The sequence below is a fragment of the Sylvia atricapilla genome, chromosome 2, assembly GCF_009819655.1.
Source record: "Sylvia atricapilla isolate bSylAtr1 chromosome 2, bSylAtr1.pri, whole genome shotgun sequence".
Lineage (NCBI taxonomy): Eukaryota > Metazoa > Chordata > Aves > Passeriformes > Sylviidae > Sylvia > Sylvia atricapilla.
Genome location: NC_089141.1, coordinates 32,968,562 through 32,991,751, shown reverse-complemented (window position 1 = coordinate 32,991,751; position 23,190 = coordinate 32,968,562). Strand labels below are relative to the sequence as shown.

The 23,190-nt window shown below is 41.7% G+C and overlaps 1 protein-coding gene across 4 annotated transcripts; it reads left to right on the top strand.

Annotated features, from left to right (window-relative positions):
* Nucleotides 1-1,086: 1,086 nt before the first annotated feature.
* PCF11 (PCF11 cleavage and polyadenylation factor subunit) lies at nucleotides 1,087-21,820 on the top strand. 4 transcript variants are annotated; one of them, XM_066341274.1, is made up of 16 exons: nucleotides 1,087-1,560; nucleotides 6,296-6,421; nucleotides 8,680-8,868; nucleotides 9,253-9,444; nucleotides 10,204-11,312; nucleotides 11,573-11,762; nucleotides 11,868-12,501; nucleotides 12,588-14,062; nucleotides 15,414-15,501; nucleotides 16,216-16,335; nucleotides 16,862-16,967; nucleotides 18,123-18,306; nucleotides 18,863-19,018; nucleotides 20,080-20,172; nucleotides 20,692-20,727; nucleotides 21,325-21,820. In XM_066341274.1, the coding sequence occupies exons 1-16, from the start codon at nucleotides 1,372-1,374 to the stop codon at nucleotides 21,532-21,534; spliced, it is 5,097 nt and encodes a 1,698-aa protein (XP_066197371.1). In that variant the 5' UTR covers nucleotides 1,087-1,371; the 3' UTR covers nucleotides 21,535-21,820. The 4 variants fall into 4 exon arrangements, with proteins under 4 accessions (XP_066197371.1, XP_066197370.1, XP_066197373.1 ...); XM_066341273.1 differs by having other exon boundaries at nucleotides 16,859-16,967; XM_066341275.1 differs by lacking the exon at nucleotides 6,296-6,421 and having other exon boundaries at nucleotides 1,088-1,560; nucleotides 16,859-16,967.
* The last annotated feature ends 1,370 nt before the right edge of the window (nucleotides 21,821-23,190 follow it).

Sequence of the window (23,190 nt, the reverse complement as noted above, 5' to 3'; positions counted from 1 at the left end):
TGATGTCAGAAAGGTTCCAGGTTTGGTGTTACTATCTGTTTACTACATTTGCAGAATATATGTAAGTGTGTATGTACATAAATCTATAATTTGCACTTTAAACAGAATCCCACATGATGGGTTTTATGCAGTGTCTTTTAACGAAGCATTCACCCCTTGCCTAGTTTCACATGCTGACAGTTCTCCAGTTATCAAAGAATATGTAGTGTGGGGAGAAGGAATGGCTACACCTGAAAATGCTTGGCAAGCAGTTTCACTTCCAAGAGATACCTTTGGGCAAATCTCACGACCAAGGAAAGGCAGGTTTTGTCACTTTTCTCTCGCTCCCCCTACTCCCAGCTCTCTGCTGCTGCTCCTGGCTCTGTGTAGACCTGGAAACACTGGTGCGAGGATAAAGGTTAAAAGGATGGCATCAGAGAAACAGGGAGTGCAGGGCCGCTTGCCGAGGCGACCGAGTCAGTCACAGAATCGCGGGATTGTCAGGGTTGGAAGGGCCCTCTGGAGACCATCTATGCCAACCCCCGCACCAAGGCAGGCACATTTACTGCAGGTACACAGGAACGCGTCTAGCTGAGGGCCTTGGAATGTCTCCAGAGAGGGAGATTCCACAAACCTCCCAGGGTAGCCTGACACCCTCAACGCGAAAAAAAGTTTTCCCTCATGCTTAAGGGGACCTTCTCGTGGTTTTATTGAGGGCCACTGCTCCTCGCCGAGCTGCCGCCCACACACCAGGGAACACCCCGCGGCCCTGGGAGCGGCCTCTCCCGCCGCTCCTGTGGGGGGGCTGGGGGCCGGGCCAGGGCGGGCCCGGAGGGAGGCGGGGCTTCCCCGGGAACCAATCAGCGCTCGAGGCAGCGCGGGAAGGCGGGAGGAAGCGGCGGGGTGGGGCGGGAGACGCGGCCAATGGCGAGTCGGGACGCGCGTGCGAGAGCGGGACTTGGGCGCAGGAGCCCGTCAGCGGTGAGGAAGGGCGGTGCCAGCCAATGGGAGGCCGCTGTGGAGAAGGGCGAGCCAATAGCGAGCCGCGCAGGCGGGACGCCAGCCAATCAGGGAGCGCCCGGCGAACAAAAGGGGCTCTCCAAGGCGCCGGCCCCTTTCCTGAGCACAATTTCACATGACGCAACGGCTGCGGGAAGCGGTTCGCGAGCCGTGCCCGCCGCCGCCATTTTGTGAGCGCGGAGACTGAGCCGGCGGCGGCCCGAGGAGCGGCGGCACCGGCAGCGCAGCCAGCGGGAGCCGCAGCGTGGAGGATGCGGTAGAGGAGCCCAGCGGCAGCGGCGGGGGGGCGGCATCGGCTTCGCTCGGCGGCGGCGGCGGGGGATCGCGGGGAGGGGGCTGTCGGTCGGTGGGTCGGGTCCTGGTTGGAGCAGCATGTCGGCCCCGGAGAGCAGCGCTGGCAGCAGCGAGGCCCGGGAGGACGCGTGCCGCGACTACCAGTCGTCGCTGGAGGACCTGACGTTCAACAGCAAGCCGCACATCAACATGCTGACCATCCTGGCCGAGGAGAACGTGCCCTTCGCCAAGGACATCGTCTCCCTGATCGAGGCGCAAATCGCCAAGGTTTTTATATTCCACCGACTACTACTCCTACCTATACTGCTGGGGGGACCGGCCGGGGCAGCGGGGTAGGGCGGCCTGGGGGCCCGCAGGACAGGCGCGGGGGGAGCCGAGCGGCGGAGGCGGTTCAGGGGGACCCAGCAGAGCCGGGGCTCGAGAGGGCCGGGAGATGGGGCGAGAGACAGCGAGAGAGGCTCGGGCGGGGTGGGCACGGCTGGGCCGGGGCGGCGAGGGGGCCTAGCAAGTAGTGCCGGGTGGGGGTTGGGGGGAGGTTGATAGTGAGGGGGCGAACAGAGAGAGCAGGATTTGGACGGAGTTGGGGGAGGACGGGGGTGTAGGAGGCTGGAGGTCGCCGCGGGGGAAGACAGGCGGAGGAGGGAAGCGTGTCTCAGGTGGGATCAGGGAGCAACGGGGCGAGGCGGCGGGCGGGGACTCCTCCTTCCATCGCGAAGCTGAAGAGTGCTGCTGCTGCTACTTCTTCCCCCCCTTCGCATAGGGAGCAGGGGACTCGAGGGAGGGGAGCAGCCCCCACACCCCCCTGTTGGGAGTAGGGAAGGGTTTGGGACTCGCCCCAAGAGGAGTTGAGGGAGGAGGGCAGCGTGGCTCGCGCTGTGAGCCCCGCGTAAATAGCAAGGCACAACATGGCGGCCCCGCGGTGACTGGGCAGCTGCACTTCCTCGCCCTTGGAGAGGGGTTTTTCCCCGGCATACAGCCCGGAGTCGGTGTCCCAGGCTGGTGACTGAACCCTTGGATTTAGGCGATTTCTGCAGTAGGTGGATAGTGCAGTCATTAGAGAGGACCTGAGTGGGGAGATCTCGTGGAGAGTTGGGTTTTTCCTGGGGGTAACTTAAAAAGAATATAAGGTTAAATTTCCAGAACACAAACTGTCCGCCACTGAAGGGCTGAGTATAGTGACATCTAAGTATAAGTTAAAGCTTATTTCCCCAGTGCGGTCCCTGTGAGAGATTAATTGAGGGGTGTGGGCTCCCTTATATCGTAAAAAAGTTTGTGGGTGAAAGGTGATCATCTCCTTCGGATAGAGAAGTGTGTGTGGTGGTGATGAGGGTTGTTTTGCTCTGCCTCGTTAGAGAAAATTCGGTGGGCTTGGGCTAATCTGTTTGGATTTTAGGTGGTCTGTGCCCCGAGTAGCACTAGTGTTGTGTGTGTATTCAATTTATTTTGGCTGGAGAAGTTTATTGGGTGAGGATGTGGTAGAAGAAATTCTCCCTGACGGTAGAAGCTGCAGCAGCCTGTAGGATCCTAACATGGCGTCTGAAAAGACACATGATATAAAAAGGGAAAGAGGAGGCTCCCTCTGAGCCCAGCCCAGGCAGTTGCTGACATCAGTCAGCCACTGTACATGCATGGGGGTTTGCAGCACCTTTTTACGGAGCATTTTAGAAGAAAAGGGGTTCTTCTTTCTCCCACTCCCCGTATTCGTGCCAGCCACCCCTCCCCCGTTGTTTCCCTTGCTCCCTCTGATCTCAGGTGTTAAAAGGCTTTTTTCTTTGGCTTTAACCGTGGTTTATAATGGTGAGAATTGTACTGTCTAATGGTGGGGGTGGGAAACATCTTTAAGATACTTAATCTATCTTTCTGTCAATGCAGGATGTCTTTTTAGTGTGCCACAGACCTCTTCCAGTCTAGTTTTAAATGCTGCCAGTGGCTGAGTTTTGCCATTCCTTGGGGAGGTGACCTCATAATCTAATAGCTCTCACCATTATATCTCCTAAAGGGCAGTGGATATGTATAAAATGATTTGTGATGAATAACAATGCTGTCAATTTTTTTTTTTCATTTCTGGGTGATTTAGAACCTGCCCTGAAGTGTGGGGTTTTTTTTTTAAAGATGTCTTAAAACCTGTATCAATGGTTAGTTTTGCCTAGTTACTGTTTATGACTGTAGTTTATTCAAGGCAAGTTTTTAGTTGTTTCTGGGAAAGTGATCTCCTTTACTAAGCCACTTTTAAAAAGTGTTGCCTGGAGACAGTTTGTTTAGTGTAAAACTTGAGTGATCTGCTTTACAATTTAATAAATGGTTCTGAGATGTGTGTCTGGTATTATAAAATTTGTAAATAAAAAGTGTGAAATATGTATTTGTCTTTTTATTTACCATTGTATAGTGCAGAATTTGTTTCCAAGACCCATTTTGTATACAAAGTTGCTTTTTAAAAAAAAAAAAAATTCAGAAGTTTGTGCCTTGGGGTTCAATTGCCAGATACTATTTTAAACTTGAAATCTTTTAGGAAACTAATAAAAAAGAGCCACACATTTCCAACAATAGCTTTCCTACGTTATTTGAAGGAACAGTGGGAGTTTTGTAAAGAAGTCTTTAATATTATGCTGATGAGCTCAGAGTTAGTGTTCTTCTGCGTTCTGGTGATTATGCGGCGCCTCCCTGCCTTTTGATTAGTGTCGTGCGGGCATCTTTCTTGCTCGGGGGTTTTGCAGAGACCTCCTGAAAACAAAATGCTTTCTGGTGTGGGGTTCCCTTTTGTGGTTATTGAAATACGTGCTAGGTACCTTGACATAAAAACACTTTCAGAAGAGAAGACTTAAATATTCCAAGCATATTTAAGTCACGTTTCTAAAAATGCGACACCTGAATAGCTTATGTTTGAAGCGGGGTACGCTGCTGAGCTGCTGATTGTGCTCCATAGTTGGGAGTCGGCTCCCTTACCTAGATGATGGTGTTTCTGTGTGTGATTGCTGTAACAGTCTGATGCATGATGCAAGTGACAGTTCAACTTTTTTCAGTGCTTTTGCTACTAATGGTTCCCCAGCATCTCAAACTTCCAGCTTAGCCAAGTGTAGTGAGCCACTTTCCTGCTTTGGTGCAATGGAAGAATTTGACTCGGGGAGTAGCTCTTGGGCATAGGTACCTCTGGGACAGCTCTTTGTGTCCCTAATACAGCTGACTAAAAGTCAGAAATGGTGCGCTGTCATTTTATTACAAAGGAAGGCGCTCAGAATTGAAGTGTTTTTAGTGTGCCATTGTGCAGACTGCTTCAAAGAAGAAGCCATTATTCCACAGACATTTTAAATAGCTGCAGATCCACAGTCCTTTGTGTCTGAGACTTAAGAGTGCTATTTTCTAACACTTGCACATTACGTTGTTTACAGTTCAGTATTACTTCCCGGTGTGAGATTGGCATCTAATATGCTGCAATTAGTTTTAGCTAACTTAGCTGGTTTTTTTTTGTCTTTTTATGTACCAAATGCATCACTTGCCTGTTTCTACTTTTTTTCCAGTATGTTCTAAGGCAGTGACACCCCCCCCCCCCCACCTTCCCACCCCCAACTAACAAGAAGTTCTCCCCTCTTCAGTATTAAGTTTCAGGTCATGGTAAATTAGTACATTTTTAAGGGTGAGGAAGCGCTCTGACTGCCCATGTTAAAATACTGTTGAGTGGGTGCCTTCTGTGAACCACCTTAAAGGGGAAGGAATTGAATTTAAAATGGTGAAGCAGTAGCACTTCACACACTTGTCTGGATAATGGGCCTGCAAAGTAAGGTGTCATGAATTAATCTAGTAGCTTATTCTGTTTAAAATGAGCACTGAGTGAAGTTATTCTGCATTTCCCCCCCCCCGCCCCGAGTTTACCAGATGGTGAATGAAACTTGACGTATTACAAGTGGATGCTCTTCCGGGGGGATCATGGCCAACACACTGCTTGTGTTGTCTTTCATGTCCTCTTCAACAAGTCTGTGTGCTTGCTGATTTTTTTTTTTAATTTTGCTGTGCCTTCTGCTTTGTGAGAGCCACTGGCAGGCATTAAAATCACTTTTATTGGTCCAGTACTGCTTTCTGTAAATTGGAAGTTGCTGTAGTGGTCCAGGGTCACCACGTTTTTATTGCACAAACTTGGTATGAGTTTTGAAAAAGGATTTTAAAAAACCCCAACCCAAACGAAACAAACAAAAAGCCTCCTGTAGCAAAGCCATGTCCAGAAGAAGACAACCTTCTATGAAAATGGTGTTTGCAGTTCCTGAGCTTGTCTGTGCATTTACCCAGTTGACCAGATGATTGAGTTTTGACTGGCTTTTGAACTCTGTTCTGACTGTGTTTTTGCATGCACTCTGGAAATCAGAATCATCACCATCTGCAAGTGCCAAGAGAGAATGGGACTCTCTGCTATAGCCAGTTGGATTACAGTGAAATAATTACAACCTATTCGACGTGTAATTTACAAAAGACTCTGATAATCAACATATAATTTACAGCTACAGAAGTTCACTGACTTGGGCTATTTGCCAGAAGTCTTAATTTGTGTTCTGTGAAATCCAGAAAAATCCATCCAGGAGGTTTGAATTACAAACGATTTTTAGAAGTTCCTTGAAGTGCTGACGATGCTTCCCTGCTAAGTTACTTCCTCAATGGAAAGGTTACACTCGGTGCACTAGTGGCAGTACTGTCTCGTGGGCTTCTTTTTCCTCTTTTTTCTCCCCCTTTTTCTAAAGCTTTGATACACCAACAAATTAACGTAAGGTGTTCCTTTTTTTTTTTTTTTTTTTTTTTTTTTTTAGTGATAGACCCACTGCATTATACTTTGAACTGAGTGTCCATTTTTCAGATTAAGTTTTTGTATAAACAAAAATCCCAAGCCAAATCCCTTGATATTTATAGTGGCAACCAAAAAGAGAGGTCTGTATTTCTGGGATTGGTAATCCCTTTATTTGAAAATGTTGAAGTATGTTTTTGTTGTACTAAACTTCTCAGTTTCTTCTTATTACTCCAGGCTCCTGCATCAGAGAAGCTACCGGTTATGTACCTAATGGATTCCATTGTCAAGAATGTGGGAAGAGAGTATCTTACTGCATTTACTAAAAACCTAGTTGCAACATTTATTTGTGTATTTGAAAAGGTATATACACTTTCAGAAAAGTACTGTATTCTAAGCAAAATTTGTTCCTGGTAAAATAAGTACGTGCTTTCAGGTTTGGGTTTTCTTGTGTGGTGAACTGTACAAATTGATTGGGTGTTATAAATCTCAGTATATATTCTGTGAAAGATTATTCCTTTTGCTATCAAGCATGTAAGTTAGCTGAAGGATGTAAAGTATTACTTAATTTGGTGTGTTAACATCAGTAGCTTTCCTGTCTAGGAAAGATTTTACTAAGAGTATTTTGATTATTGATGGCTTAGCTGGATTGACTTTTTGTAATGTAAGACCAATTAGTTATGAATCCTTGGTTTATTTTTAAGATAGTCCTTATGCCAAGAATAGAGAGAGAATAATTTTCCTGTAGATTTCTCAAAGCCTGACTCTACTGTACTTAGATCTGTCTGATTTAAATAATTCACATTGTGCAGAATGAATGCTTAAACTCAAGAGTCAGTAGCACTAACACCTGGTTCTCTCTTGGTGATCTGTCAGCTGAAAAAAATGCTGCGACTCTGTGGGAGAAGGACCTTAAAAGGTGTGACTGTATTATAAATAAGTGCTTTAATTTCATTCAACATTGAAAGCTGCTGTCATATCTTTCAATTCTGGCTCTTAATCTTGAAGCCCAGTGAACTAACTGTGCATACTCCTCAGTGAGAAAAGCATACCAAAGTCCAGGTTTTGAAAGGATGGACTTGAATGGGTTTAAGTTTGATCAGAAAAGAAGGGCTAACTTGTGTGGTTTCCTGTACGTTAGAAGAAAGCGGTGTTTCGGAAGAATGAGATGAATGAAGCTTTTGCATATTTATCTTTACATCAGGGAGGGTCTGAAATCCCAGTACGCTTTCTATATGGTTTTCAGATGTAAAGTGCATGGTAGGGTGAGGAATAGACTGTTACCATGACTGTAGAAGATGTAAAACTCCTAAAGACCTAAACTCTGTATAGAGCAGCAGACAGAGATAGATTTAGTACTTTTTTTGGTGTTAAATTGTGAATGCTCTTTTACTGAGTTTCATTTAAGGTTGCAGTTGAGTGAAGCTCTGGATAATAACTAATCTTCAGAGTTTTATGTTAACTTGCTACTATCTAGAACTATGTGTACTGGTTAGATGTGTAAAGTGGCAGTCATTTGTAATAGCTTAGCTGGTCATGTTAAAAGATGTGAGTAGAATTCCAGCACAGGCATTGTTACAGATTTGGTTTTATCAGTAAATGGTCACTAAGGTATCTTTAGATACTTGAAGTCAGAACTCAGTCATTCCTGCACATTGTTGCAGTGAACTTCAGTGAAGCCTCTCATGGAAAATTGCATAGAGGCATCATCCCAATTACTAAGTATTAATTACTTCTATTGAAGCTCCTGCTCTTACCCAGAAAGAGCCCTCCAAACTTTCCAGAATATTCTGTCTAGGAGTAACATCTGAAAAATGGCAGCAAAAATATCTATGAGGGCAATACTTAAAGATTGAATTGGAATGTTGAAATTAGGACAGCTGCATGTATTTTGTCCTCTTAATGTTTTTTATTTATTGTTACTTGAGCCACTAAAGTTATGAGACGCACTAAATTTTGCTTCATTGTAAATTTCTAGTTTAGCTGCCATGCGATAATCCAGTTGTTCATAAAGGGATAAAATGGGCATCTGGTTCTACAAGTACATTTGATCTGTGACTCATACATAGATGGGTCTAATTCTGCAGCTGAACCAAAACAATAATTCACTTAATTTTAGCTAATATTCATATTACTGGAGTTGTTGGGAATTAAAATCCTTCAGTGACTAAACAGCTGAGCAAAACACCATTTTTTCAGTTTGTTTTTTCTTGATTTGTTTGTCATTATTATAGTCCAGCACAAACACTTGAATAATGTATTGTCTCAGAGGCTGTTGCCTTTAAATACTTTTGTCACTGTATTTTTTTCCACAGAAGTTGGGCCAGTAAAATGAGAATTTTGCTAATGGAAAAGTTGAAAGAAAATTCTCAGAGCATGGTAATACACAATAAAATCTTCAAATGGCCTTGAAACAACAGTTCCACATTTGAGCTTCTGTTACTGATCCTGTTGATAAAGATATGTGGTCTGCACTGCTTATAAATTTTGTGTAGCAAGTTCAGTATGTTGAAATGGCAAGATAGAAATAGAAAATAAATGAAATCTTAAGTTCTACAGAAAAAAATAAGAAATTGTTCTATATTAACTTAACAAGCCATAGAATTGTTTTATTGTTTTAGGTGGATGAAAATACTAGGAAAAGTTTATTTAAATTGCGCTCCACATGGGATGATATTTTTCCTTTGAAGAAACTATATGCACTTGATGTCAGAGTCAACTCATTAGATCCTGCCTGGCCAATTAAACCTCTGCCCCCAAATGTGAATACTTCTAGCATCCATGTGAATCCTAAGTTTTTAAACAAATCGGTAAGTTTTTCTGCCTTCTGTAAGAACAGATGGTAATATGTGTAGTTTTCATTGTTTGTATGCTGCTTTTTGACAATTTAGAATATTAAGAATGAAGTATCTGACCTTTGTAAACAGGTAAGAGAAAACTACAAGTTCAGAATATTCGAAGGGTCAGGGTTTTTTATTTACAAATTGTGTTCTAGGTTTTGAAGCACTGAGGAATTTATATTAAATTCCCTACACCTGTCAAAGCAGCCAAATCATAGTGGGGCAAAAGCATTGCAATTTGGAACCACTGTATGGACTATGTCCCAATACTTGATCATAATAACACTGAAAGGAAATGGATTTAGTTGATTTCATTAGGATTTTAAGTGTAACTTTTCTTTATTTTGTTTTTAGCCAGAGGAATCTAATGCACCTACCTCTGCTGTCACTTCTGGTGCCTCTACTCCTCCAGCTGTTCCTGAAATACAAAAGAATTTGACACAGGAGCAACTGATAAGGCAGCAATTGCTTGCAAAGCAAAAGCAGTTGTTAGAACTTCAGCAAAAAAAGCTAGAGCTGGAGCTGGAACAGACTAAAGCACAGTTGGTGAGTAGGATAGTTGATAAAACTGTAATAGTTGGGGTCTCTCTTTTGGAGAGTATTTGGCTGTACTGCTAAGTACAGTACATTGGTTTTTCCTCATGTTAGGCAAGTGTAGCTATTTTAGGACTACTAGAGCCATGCAAAGTGATCTGGGGTTCCTGAACAGTTTTTGTCACCTCGAACCATCAAGTATTATACTTAAATGTTAAAAAAAAGTTAAATTCTTGTTTTGGTTTTAATTTTTCTTCGGAATGATACCTGGCTGTGATCTTCATCTTTCAGTTCTTGCAGCTGACATCGAGCTGGGCTATTTCAAATATGTTTGTTCCTAAGGAACAAAGGAGCCTGATTGTTTGTAAACAAAGTCAGTTTCTTGGAAGTCTTGCTGTGTTGGCAGTTGACAATACAAAATAAAGCTTCTTTGAAGTGAAGTGTGAAAATAGGATACTTGGCAGCTGAGTTGCCTAGAGCATGTGGAATATATAGGAAAGCTAGCACTAATTGGAATGTGTGCCAAAGTTACATGTTTTGCAGTGTTTACTTTATATACTGTTCTTGCATTGTATTTGAATTTGATTTGTAATGGTGCTGCATTATTTTAGTGCTTGTAATTAGCACTTAGTGGGTCACTTTCAGTTAAAGGGCTGAAGCTCATAACTTTCAAGGCATGACTATTACAATTTCATTTTTGAGACAAAATATTAGCACCTCTGGGTAGGAGTTGTGGCATACAGATTAATGCTGGATTTTTTCCAATTTCAGGCTGTATCTCTTAGTGTTCAGCAGGGGTCATCTAGTATAGCTTCAGTTCCAGCACCTTCCAAGCAACACATGTCTCCCACACCTCATATGACAGTTAAACCACCTCATCAGACTGCTGTGCAATCTGAAAAAATCAAACCATCCCCAAGTCCTCCACTTCATGATATCAAAATGGTAAACAGGGATCCTCGGCTTAATAGGATGGGTCAACATTCTTCTCACACTAAAGATCAGTCTCACAGGAAAGAATTTTCACCGAGTGTGACCACTCAGTCTGAGACCAAGGGAAACAAAACAGCACAGGCTGAAAAACAGAACTCAACGAAGTCAGAAAAATCAAAAGCAAGTGAAAAAACACAGAAGAAAGAACTTGAACAGTCCAAAGCAAAATCTAAATCGCCATCCCCTTTGAAAAATAAGCTGCCCGATACTAAAGACAGTAAAAGCCAGGAATGTGAAAGCACTAAGGTTTCTGACATCAGTAAGCGGGATCCAAGACTGAAAAGACATCTTCAAGATAAGTCAGAGGGGAAGGAAGAGGAGGTCAAAGAAAAGAGGAGAAGTACAGAGAAGAAGGAGAAGGAGGAGCATAAGACATGTGAACATAGACCGGTGGGGAGCAGAAATAAAGTGATTAACGGTGCTGTTCAAAAACAAGACACAGCTACAGAGGAGTCAGAAAAGCAGGGTGGAAAACAAGGAAGATCAAGTAGTAGAAAACGGTCACGATCACGCTCTCCTAAGGCAAGATCACCATCCACACATTCTCCAAAAAGACGAGAGAGGAGATCACCTAAAAGAAGACTCCGGAGTTTATCTCCTACTTCATCAACTCCTAAAATTGGAAAGATACGTCAGATAGGCCCTAAGCAGTCTCATGTTGAAGAAGGCACACAAGCAGCAAGAGATGAAAGAAATTCTAATAAGAGAAATGTTAAACAAGAAGTGCGTGATCCAAGGAGATTGAAAAAAGCCCAAGAAGAAAGACCCCAAGAGACAGCCACCCAGCATTCTGCAAAAGCTTCTCCAGACCCGAAGGAGAATGCAGAAAACTGGCAGGGATCCAAATCAGGCAAGAGGTGGAAATCTGGTTGGGAAGAAAGTAAAAAGTAAGTTACTATCTTCTAAACAATTTCTGTGTGAAGTCAGAGGAAATTCTTCTGTTGGCATCAGTATAGTTGACTGTGAGAGGCAGTGTTCAGATTGTTGAAATTGATAGGTTTAACTTGTTTCTACTAGTGAAAAACAGAGATGATGTATACTTAGATTCTAAGGTGATAGTGATGTTTTACCGTGATGAGTTCTAGTAGGAACTGTTACGTCTTGCATAACAAGATAATCTGTATTTAAAGTATATTCTTGTTTTCAGCTCACAGCAGAATGATGAACACCAAGCACTTGTTAAATCCCCTCATCAAAGACATCGGGAAAACTGGCCTGCTGGTAAAGGAATTCTATCACCCCGAGCACCAAAGCAGCAGCACCGGTTAAGTGTGGATGCCAATTTACAGATTCCCAAAGAATTGACATCTGCAAGTAAAAGGGAATTACTTAAGAAGGTATTATTATTTATACAGTATTTATATCTGTCTTTATAGAAATGTCCCAGGTATGGGTTTTTTTCTTCTCTTTTTGGAAGTCTAAATTTAAACTTTATGTTACAGGCTAATGACCGCTTAACATCTGGTGAAATAACACAAGATGAATTTCTCATGGTAGCTCATCAGATCCGACAGCTGTTCCAGTATCAGGAAGGAAAGCACAGATGTAATGTCTGGGATAGCCCAACAGAGGAAAAATGTGGTTTGAAAAAGAAACCTCTTCTATCGGATGCAGAATTAACATATTATGAACATAAAGCTAAACTAAAAAGGACACAAGTTCAGCATTCATTGTCAAGGCTTGATCTGTTGGATCCTGATGATATTTTGGATTATCATATACCTGATGCATTGCTTTCTGGAATAGAATGTGAGCAGGCAAAAGCCAAGCGGGGTGTACAGTTTGACAGAAAAGAACCATTTGCAGAAAGATCAAGGAGACACTCTCCTGTAAGTGGCACTACAAGACCTTTTGCTGAAAACCTGTCACCGCTTGAGAGTCGACGAAGACTTGAAGACCAGCGTCCTACTAAAGGAGCAAGAGGCTCTGATCCTTATGACAGCTGGGGAGAATCAGATGAATTTAGAGATGCTCTCAGACAACAGGGGAAAGGTACAGCAGAGTTCCAGAAAATAGATGGAGATGCACTCTGTAGGTTTGATAATCGTGAGGAAAGACAGCTTCTTGGGCAAGCTGGTATGTGATCTTACTTTATTTTTTATCTGTTAAATAATTGACAATATATTAGCGAGTGGTTATGTGATTTGTTCTGGTTTTTTTAGGTGTTCGAGAGGAACCAAGGTCACCATTCACTGAACGTTTCAAAAGAGCTAGATATGAAGATCCAGAGAAAGCACCATTTCCAGAAAGTCCAGGATCAAGATTTGGAGGTATTGAAGCAAAGCAGAGGATAACTGCACTGATGGAAGACAGACCTCTGTTTGATGGCTCACCTAGACCGACTGCCGCAAGGGTTGGGGTAGATGGACAAGGAAGTCCTTTTGTTGATGGTCCTGCTGCTGGTTCAAGTTCCAGAATTGATGGGCCAGCTGGACAGGCTGCTATGAGATTTGAGGGGTCTTTGGTGGGGGCAAGTGCATCTCAGTTTGATGGACCACTGGCAGGAGCAGGGGGAGCTGGAGCGCTAAGATTTGATGGGCCACCAGGGCAGCTGGGAGGGGCCCTGAGATTTGAAGGACCCCCAGGCCAGGTTGGGGGAGGAGGTCCACTGCGGTTTGAGGGACCTCTCGGGCCTTTGCGGTTTGAGGGGCCTGCGGGGCAGCCTGTGGGCGGTCCTAGATTTGAAGGTCCTGGAGTTGGTCTCAGGTTTGAGGGTCCCCATGGTCAGCCTTCAGGTGGTCTTAGGTTTGAGGGACCTCATGGTCAACCTATGGGGCCTCGGGGTCAACCAGGGGGTGGTCTCAGGTTTGAGGGACCCCATGGTCAGCCCTTGGGGCCTCATGGTCAACCAGGGGGTGGCCTCAGGTTTGAGGGACCACATTTACAGCCAATGGGACCCCATGGACAACTTGGAGGTGGCCTCAGATTTGAGGGGCCACATGGTCAGCCCATGGGGCCACATGGACCGTCAAGTGGTGGGCTCAGGTTTGAGGGGCCACATGGGCCATCAGGCGGTGGGAGATTGGAAGGACCGCGTGGTCAGCCAGGTCTGGGTCCTAGGTTGATTGATGGACCAGTCCACCAGGGAGCTGGTGGACTTAGATTTGATGGTCCTATTGGTCGGGCTGGTCCGAGATTTGATGGCTGTCATGGAGCTGGATTTGATGGTCAGCCTGGACAGCTGTCTCTCCTGCAAAGATTTGATGGAATTCATGGACAGCCTGGTCCAAGGTTGGCACCTGGCCAGCAGGGACAAGCAAGATTCGAAACAGCCATACCTCAAAGATTTGATGGACCTCACCAGCCAGGCTCTAGGTTTGACTTGCCCCTTGGCCTTCAGGGTTCACGTTTTGAAAATGTAGCTAACCATCCTGCCTCAAGACTAGAAATGTCACCATATGGACAAGGTGGCCCGTTTGTTGAACATCCTGGCCAGGGCTACAATGGACCAGCTCATGGAATGCAGTTCCAGAGACCTGATATATTTGATGGTTCGCCTGGACCAAATTTCAATGGACCAGCTGGCCCAGGAGCACAGAACTTCGCACTGAGAGGAGCTGGACATTACTTTGAAGAAAAAGGTCTCCAGGGTCCCCAGTATGGAAGTTTCAGTAATATGCCAATGGGAAGTAATCAGGTAAGAGCTGATTGCATCAAATACTTTGCTTGCAGAAGTGTTTTTGTTAGAGAATTTGCAGGATTTCTCCTTGGGAAAATGGAGTATTTTTCTGAAGACTTGGCAAGCTGAGAGTCAATTTCAAACTAAAAAAGTCAATAGGTAATATAAGAAGGATATGCATTGCTGTGTTGCAAGAATCTTTAAGTATTAGACAAAACAGTGGATCTTTGCAATCACTTCATAGTCCAGAATATCTCCTTGAAATCATTGTTTTAAACATTAGAACAAAACCAGGTAATTGGAGGCCTTTGGTATTTTCATTAATATTCAAAAATGAGTTCTCTATAAGGCATGAAAGATAATCTAAGCAAAATATACATGAATATTTTTTTCTGAGAGGTGTGAAGTTGGACTGGACCAAAATAATAGTTGTCTTTTTGCAGCTGTTAGTACTGGTTACAAGCCAGTTTTAAAGAGATACCCATAACTTGGGGGAATTGAGGAAGATAGGACCGTTGTTGAACTTTCTTGCTCAGCTGCACTGTTGTCTTTTAAAATTCTCTTGGCACCATCTTGCTTTGTCAGTTCAGTTGTCTTCACTGTTGTCTCTTGGAAATGCTCTCTTCAGAAGGAGGAAATCATACTTTACAGTGCTGAAACTGATGTAATTTCTTGCAGTAGACTTAAAGATTTTAAAAAGTATTTTTCATTTTGGGGGATAAAAAGTGAATGCTAAGAGTTAACTGACTGTACAAAAGCAGATAATGTGTCCTGCAGACCTCTAGTGGGATAAAATCCTAAACAGTGTGTAAATCCAGAAAGCAGCCAGTTAGGAAAAAAAAGCCAAACATTTTAATTTCAAGTGTGTTATAAAGACTGTTTTTCTACCTGCAGCTTACTGTAGCTGATGTGCTGAAAAGTCTTGCTTTCAAGATGTATGTCTGTAGCGAATGCTGGTTCAGTTCTTGAAAACAATTCTGGCATTTATTAATAGACATTTGTAAGTTCCTTGAATTCTTGAGGTGTTCTATTTTGGAGAACATGAGCAATTTAAGAGACAGTACTGTGTTTGGAAAATGTGATGGTTAAATAGAAGGAAAGGTGTTCAAGGTGTTGTGGTGAGGGGTTGTTTGTTTTTTTAATATTAGGCAAAACAAGGATATGTTCTGAATTTTCCTAGTGGAAGATGAAAATGGAAAGAGGCTTAGGGTTAAGGTACCCCAATACCAAACTGACATGGTTCATCCCTGGAAGGAGTTCCATATATGTGAAATTATTGAGAAACATCTAGAAGTTAATAATAAAATGTGAAAAGTAAGTTCATGATGACATTATTATACAAAGAATACTTGAATTTTTACTTTCACAGGTTTCTCTCATGTCTGCTCAACCAGGACCTTATGGTCAAGGTCAGCAGTATTTGCCAAATCCTGGAAGTTTCGTCCAGAACCCTGCAGGTGTGTAACAACAGAATTCCTTTTCTTTCTTTTGGATTGTTTGTTCAGTGGTGGCCACAAAAATGACTTTTTTTAATGTCCTGATTTACTGGGTCTGTGTGGATTAAGGGATGCCTCCTCAGTGAGATGTGGCTGTAGATGTGGTGTCTGTAGGACCTTCATCTCTTAAGGATGAAGGCTTTTGTTAGTTTTCATTAACCATGTGATTTGGGTACAAAGTTGTGCTGAAAAAACAAAGAGAATAGTTTTGATCTGTTTCTCTGGGAGGCATCAGTCTGTAGGTCTAGATTGCTGTGCTGAGGTGTGCAAACATCTCCAGTATGAGTGGTTAGTGAAAAACTTCAAAGATATCATAAAAGGTTAAACTAGGTGATGAAGTAGATTGAGTGTGGTGAGATATCTAAGTATGGACCCAGGACAACACTGCATTTCAAGAACCACCATCCAGTAGAGATCTGTCTATGGGCAGCCAGCTTAGACAGCACTTCAAAATACATTATGAAGAAGGAAAAATCTTGTTAAAAAGGTTCCCTCTTGCAAGGAAAAAAATAGCCAAACACTAGATAAAGCAGGGAGTTGGTAAATAATTCATAACAAAAAAAAAGAAAGAAATGGGTGGAACAGGAAAACTGTGTTGTGAAATACACAGATAAAAGTGAAGCTGATTTCTGATGCTAACCTTTTGCCACCTTGAATGTCTCTGTTCTTCTCCAGGAGCCCTTTCTCATTCATATCCTGATAACCACCTTGGACAGGTTGATGTGAATGAATTGTTTGCTAAACTGCTGAAAACAGGGATCCTCAAATTGTCTAAAACTGATTCCACCTCAGCACGTATGTAGATTTATTTTGTTCTATCTAGTTTATCCACAGCTCCAGTGTAAATCTGAGTATACAAACTTTTTTGAACTCCTGTATGTTTTTTTAAGGCTGAACTCCTGTTTTTGGGAAGGAATTTAGTGCTTATGATTGAGTAAATTCTTAGTATCTTGTTTAATTTACACTTCAACTATTCAGAGCAGTCTGTTTTGTCTTTGGTGCTGTGCTTTTGTAACTTGTTCTGATTATAATCAAGGTCTTTTCATCTTCTGAAATATTTCTGTGTCTATGAAGACTGAATTTTAATGCCACTGAGGTGAAATACTGTTTTCCTCTGTTGACATCTGGCTTACTTTCTTTTACTTTTTTTTTTTAATGGTGTCAGAGGAAATGACTGATAGAGCTGTTACACACTTGTGTTTGACCATAGTCAAATTGTATTAATACTGTTTGAAAAAAACCCACCTTTTAGGAGCACATAATTTCTTTCTGATGATGTCCTGAAATTTTGTTAAAATAATCTCTTCATGGTTTCTAGAAGCAAACGAAACATCGGCCCAGCCGACTGCTGAGGAAGAAGATGATGATCAGAATGAAGATCAAAATGTTCCAGACCTCACTAACTTCATAGTTGAAGAACTTAGACAGTGCGTATAGTAGAACGGGCTTACAGTAGGAATAACAGCGTGGCAGTAGCTAGATAGTTCATCCAAGACAGTTAAAATATTATCTGTCACTTTGTGATTCAGTGGGGGTTAAATCTGCATTGTTTGATGTCAGCCTGTTGAAGTTGAGAAAGGAAAAAGATGGAAAATTACCGTGGAGAAACTTAGCTTTACACAAAGGTGCATGTTGTTACTTTGGCACTAAGGTTGTGACAGGCTGTGAAGCCTGAGCCTGGGCTGCATCAAAAGCTGTGTGACAAGGAGGTCAAGGGAGGTGATTCTCCTCCTCTGCTCTGGTGAGACCCCACCTGCAGTGCTGCTCTGGGGCCCCAGCACAAGGAGGACATGGATCTGTCGGGAGTGAGTCCAGAGGCCATAAAGATAGTGAGAGGGCTGGAGCACCTCTGCTATGGAGACAGGCTGAGAGTTGGGATGGTTCATTCTGGAGAGGAGAGGGCTCCAGGGAGGCCTTACTGTAGTCTTCCAGTACCTAAATGGGACTACAAGAAGAGCTGGAGAAGGGCTTTTTTTCACAAGGCCATGTGGTGGTAGGACAAGGGCAAATGGCCTTATGCTGAGGATCAGATTTACTGTAGGTAGTAGGAAGAAATTCTTTACTGAGAAGGTGGTAAGGCACTGGAATAGGTTGTCCAGAGAAGCTGTGAATGCCCCATGTGTGGAAGTGTTCAAGGCCAAATAGAATGGGGCCCTGAGCAACCTGGTGGAAGGTGTCCTTGCCTGTGGCGGGGTGGGTTGGAACTAGATGGTCTTTTAGGATCCATTCCAACCCAAACCATTCTATGACTTTAATTTTACCACTTGGTGGTAGCTAGTAAAGTTGGGCCAAATGAAGGCATTGCTATTTGTGCATTATTAGGTGAGAAAAGCTAGTAGGAATGAGGCATAACAATAACATATTTCTTAGGAATTGTTAATAAGAGCCCCATTGTTTTTTGAATGTTTAAGTTGATTGTGCTGTGAAAATCAGGATGAAATGTAGTCATATTGTGTACTTTTAAACTGGATCAGATTGATGCTTTTCCCCTGCCTTTGTAGGCAAATGAAGCAATTTACTGAGAAACTTCTTACTGTCTCTTTTTAAAGAAGTGCTAATACTTTTTTAATCTCTTTTTGTAGGCGTTATGATAGTGTTATAAATCGACTGTACACTGGAATTCAGTGTTACTCCTGTGGAATGAGATTCACTACTTCACAGACAGATGTTTATGCAGATCATTTAGATTGGCATTATCGCCAGAACCGGACAGAAAAAGATGTTAGCAGAAAAATTACACACAGGAGATGGTACTACAGTTTAACAGTAAGTAATGCAGTATTTGTGTGGATAAATTACAGGCTGGATTCTGTGTTTTACTCCTGCGTGTGCTGGGGGATTGCAGCTGAAATGTGCATCATCACAGGAGTTGGCTGTGATAAACAGTGATGCCTTAGATGCTTCAAGCAGTCCACAAATGCCTGTCAGAATACAAAAGGCAATTATGTGATGAACAATAAACAGTTTAAAGCTGCTTATTGTACTGTTTTCATTCCACTGAGAATGGAATTTGAAGGATTTTTTTTGGAAAGCAAGTTTTTGAAGTGTAGCATTGTGAGAAAGAGTACACTGTGCTAATGTTGCATGTGGGAAATACTTCAGTTTTAACAAAATAAGATTTATTAAATATGATACTAGAGTACACTGTGCTAATGTTGCATGTGGGAAATACTTCAGTTTTAACAAAATAAGATTTATTAAATATGATACTAGAGTACACTCTGCTAATGTTGCATGTGGGAAATAGTTCCGTTTTAACAAAATAAGATTTATTAAATATGATACTTTGGGATGTCTAAGTGAGAATGCAAACTTTCCTTAGGACTGGATTGAATTTGAAGAAATAGCAGATCTAGAGGAGCGTGCTAAAAGCCAGTTCTTTGAGAAAGCTCATGAAGAGGTTGTGTTGAAGACACAGGAAGCTGCGAAAGAGAAGGAGTTTCAGAGTGTCCCAGCTGGACCAGCTGGAGCGGTCGAGGTAAGTTTCAGCTTGCCAGATAACAAGAATCTAGTTATCAGCCCAGATAGCAAGAATCTAGTCTTTCAAAGGCTTGTGCTGTATTTTTGTTACTAAATGTAGACTGGAATATTCTACTTGGGCATTTGTGCAGCCCCTCCATAGGTTGTCTGTTTGTGTATGTAATGGTTGCTTCCCATGGGCAGGAGTAGTATAAACCACCTGTAGTTAAAAAAATCTACACCCATTGGAATTCTGGGATTTTAGTAAAATTGAAACAGGCAAAGTGTGTTAATTTGCTGAGTGCTTGCATAAATAGAGCAAGCGATTTGTCCTTTGATGGTTGTTTGTTGTTCAGATAACTACAGGGTTTACTGGGGTTTTGGTACTTTCAGACACAAAATTTTCTTTTTTGGTAACAGATGGGCATTAGAAGAAAGAAAAACCACCATTTGAAAATAACCAGTGGAGCTGTATTTTGGCAGATGAATTGGTGTAATAATGAAATACAAATGTTGTTAGAATTACAATTTTGTTTTGCGTGCTAAGTATCTGAGGAACTAGTTACGAAACCAGACTTTTTTTTTTTTTTAAATTTCAAAAAGCACCTTTTTGTGCATTGTTCTGGGTTGATAATTTTTCCCAAAAGTATTAAAAATGTTAGTACTCCATCTGAAAGTTGAAATTGCAGGTTAAGGGGGAAGAATTAAGACAATGCCATAAATAAAACTAGTTAAATCACTGTAATGGATTATCTTACACGACAGTAAAACAGCATTACGCTGTTACAAAATGCTTTGCAGACTGACTAGCTAAAGGGGCAAAGCTTACCTTTCTCAAGTGACAAAGAGTATTCAGGGCCAGAGGGTGATCCTTTCTCTGTCTCCAAACCATACTCCATTTTTAATTAAGGTTTACTAATTACTAAAGTGATTTTTAAAGTGTGGAGGAAAGACCGTGTTCTAGGCTTAATATACGTAATTCAAAAGAACTTTATTTGACTCCTACTGGGTTCTTGAATTTCATGCATTCAGCAAATTGCAATAACATAATTTATCTCTGTTACTCCAATAACTTTTCAGAGCTGTGAAATTTGCCAAGAACAATTTGAACAGTATTGGGATGAGGAAGAGGAGGAGTGGCACCTCAAGAATGCTATCAGGGTAGATGAAAAGGTAATCTGATCTTACTTACATATGATACTACTTTATAGTAAAACCCCTGAAAAATTACAGAAAAAAAAAATCCAGCAGCAGGAGGTGGCAAGTGCTCTTTTTCTCCTGAAGGATTCCTCTTGTAGTTTCCGTGGCTTCCAAATGCATAAATATCTCTGTCTTTGGAAGTGCCTGAAATCCTGGTGTTACTGGTATGGGCTCATTAGGCCCTCCTTTACACTCAAAGGAAAACGGATGTCTCGTGTATTGGTGTAGGTACAGGTTTGGTTATTTCTGCGTGCAGCTGTGCACAGAAAATTCCCAGCACTTACCAACCTTCTGTATGATAACGTTTCCTAAACAACCATCACAAAGTCCTGTCTGAGGTATAGTTGACACCACACTTAGCCTGCTCTGACCATAGTTTCTGTAGATGAATTATGTGATAATGGGTAGAAGACATTGTTCAGTTCATTATCAATTATCCTGCTATAATTTATTTTTACATATTTAAATGTATAACAATTATTTTTTTTTCAGATTTATCATCCGTCTTGTTATGAAGATTACCAGAATGTAAGTGGATCCTTCATATTTTTGGAAACAGTTTTGTTTTCCGTTTGTTTGCTTGGTCTCTTGACTTTGCAGGGAGCAGATGTGTTCAGCATGTGCTGCCCATTTCTCTTGCCTGAGACTTGGAGGCCTTGGGTGTGGCAAGTTTATAATACAGAATTAGCTGAGATGCGTTTGTGGTTGTGATGTATCATGACAGTTTGTGTGCCATAAAGCAAAGCCATGCTTTGATGGATTTACAGTGGAGTGACATGTGTAATCTTAGGAATTTGTAACAATGGAATAGATGACTGTTGGTGTGTGTGACGTTTTTAATGCTTGGGGAGTTAAAATTGTCCTGAGGGCAGATAGCAGGGAACAGTTCATGGTGATGTGTTAAGCATTTCATCACTGTTTGGTGATACTTTTCAAAGGAATTGGAAAAAATATAATGGTATTTAAAAATTAACTTGTTTTCTTAAAAGTTTGATGAAATAGAAGTTTGGATTTTGCGTGCCTGACCATCAACATATTTGCATTTTGATAAAAAAGGCTAAAAGAATAAGAGGTTAAAAATGGTTATTTTAGTGTGCTAATGCTACATTGATTTTCACTTTGCAGACATCATCATTTGATTGCACACCATCTCCCAGCAAGACTCCTTCAGAAAATCCACTAAATGTAATGTTGGACATTGTTAAACAAGAAACAGAGGAGTCCTGTGACTCACCTAAAATCAAAGAAGAACCTGATGACACCCCTCCTGCCTGTGCAGAGGAGAGCACACCTGCATCTACAGAAATCAAAACAGAACCCGAGGAGTCTGTTTAAATAAACTGCGGTATGAATTTTTTTTTTTTTAACAGAAGAGCTGCTGTGTTAATTCTGGAAGGCGAATACTTTTTATATGAATAAAAATGTCCAACTGAGGCAGGGCCTCAACTACTGTTTGGTTAATAAATACATTTTTGTATTTGAAATTTCTTATTGCCTGCACAGTTTCAGGTGTCATTGTGTGAAAGTTCTGTAGATGCGTGAAAATTTAATGGTATATGTAAAAATGTAAAATTTTCACTTGTTGAAATGTAAATTATAAATAAAAGATATTTTTGCTATATATGGAGTGTAATGTTTATGCACACCATCAAATAAAGACAGTGTTTCTGTACTTTTTTTAGTTTAAAATGAATTAAAATTAATTTTTGCTTAATAAGACTCAGAAAAATGCAAGCAAGTCTCTCTCTTCAGTTATCCTCTAGGTGGGTTATCAAGGGAAGGAGGAGCTTCTCAGACAGACCTAGATTCCTTGTCTTTTTAAAGTTATTTGAACAAACTTACATATTAAGATGTTTAAAAAAATACAACAACAAAATAATAAAAAATCCACAAAAAAACTCACAAAGACAGTTTTGGGTAGAAGGGGAAAATTTAACAAACCAGCTTGGAGTGCTTGATTGTGGTGAACACAAGTGCCAACAAAAAAATTTAAACCAGGATGCCTGGTAGTTAAGACATTTTTAATGAATTTTTTTTCCATTAGTCATACACATTTAATAAAGCTGAATTTTCTTTACATTACAGGGGGAATGAATGTAAGAATACTCATTTGAAACATAGTTAACATTTTCTTTTTTTCGTTGCTTATGACTGGATTTAGATGGTAAACCAGATATCCTGAAATGTTAATATTTCTTAAATGTTATAAATAAAACTAAGCATATATTTGAGTGTGAGTCTCTTTCTTTAAATGATGGGTCTGTGTGGCTGGTACATTTGTGGGATTGGAAATAAAGTTGTAAAGTAAAATCACTCTGCTAGTTACAGTGTGCATTTTTAACTTGCTGGGAGCAAAACAGAAACACTGAAACTCAGCAGTGTCAGTCCTAGCATGTGACTCTTGCAGTGGGAACACTTAAGAGTCAGAATTCCCCGTTAGTGTGTAAATAGAAATAATTAGCCATGCAGGAGAATTTGGCTGCAAAAAACTTCCCGTGTTCACCCAGGCTTCATGCAGCTTTTAAGACACGAGTACTAGTTTGATTTCCTCTATTAAGGTAGGAGCTGTAGTTGTGAGCCTGCCTTGTTCTGGATACCAGACTTAAAAATGCTGTTTGATTAGAGACAAGCCAGAGGAACAAAAATACAATGGATCAGGGTGGTGTCGGTCCATACAGTGGTTGGTTTGGCTGCTGGCTGTGTTGTGGGGAGCTGCTCCGGTGTTAGTTATTGCAACCTCTGCCTGGAGCAGGGATGTAGCCTGGCCCCCTGGGCCCAAATATGATGCTTTGTGTCCTGGAATTCTGAAAACTTCTAAATCACACTAATTGAAGTTCAGAGGAGACTGAGCAGAGACGTGATGTCTTTAAATATGTAGAAGGCTGTTCAGAAAAGGGAGCAAATGAGTCTTGTCTGCTGGAGATGGAACAAAAAGAGACCCATATGTCGCAGAAATAGGCTTTATGACAGCTCTTTAATGACAAGGATAAT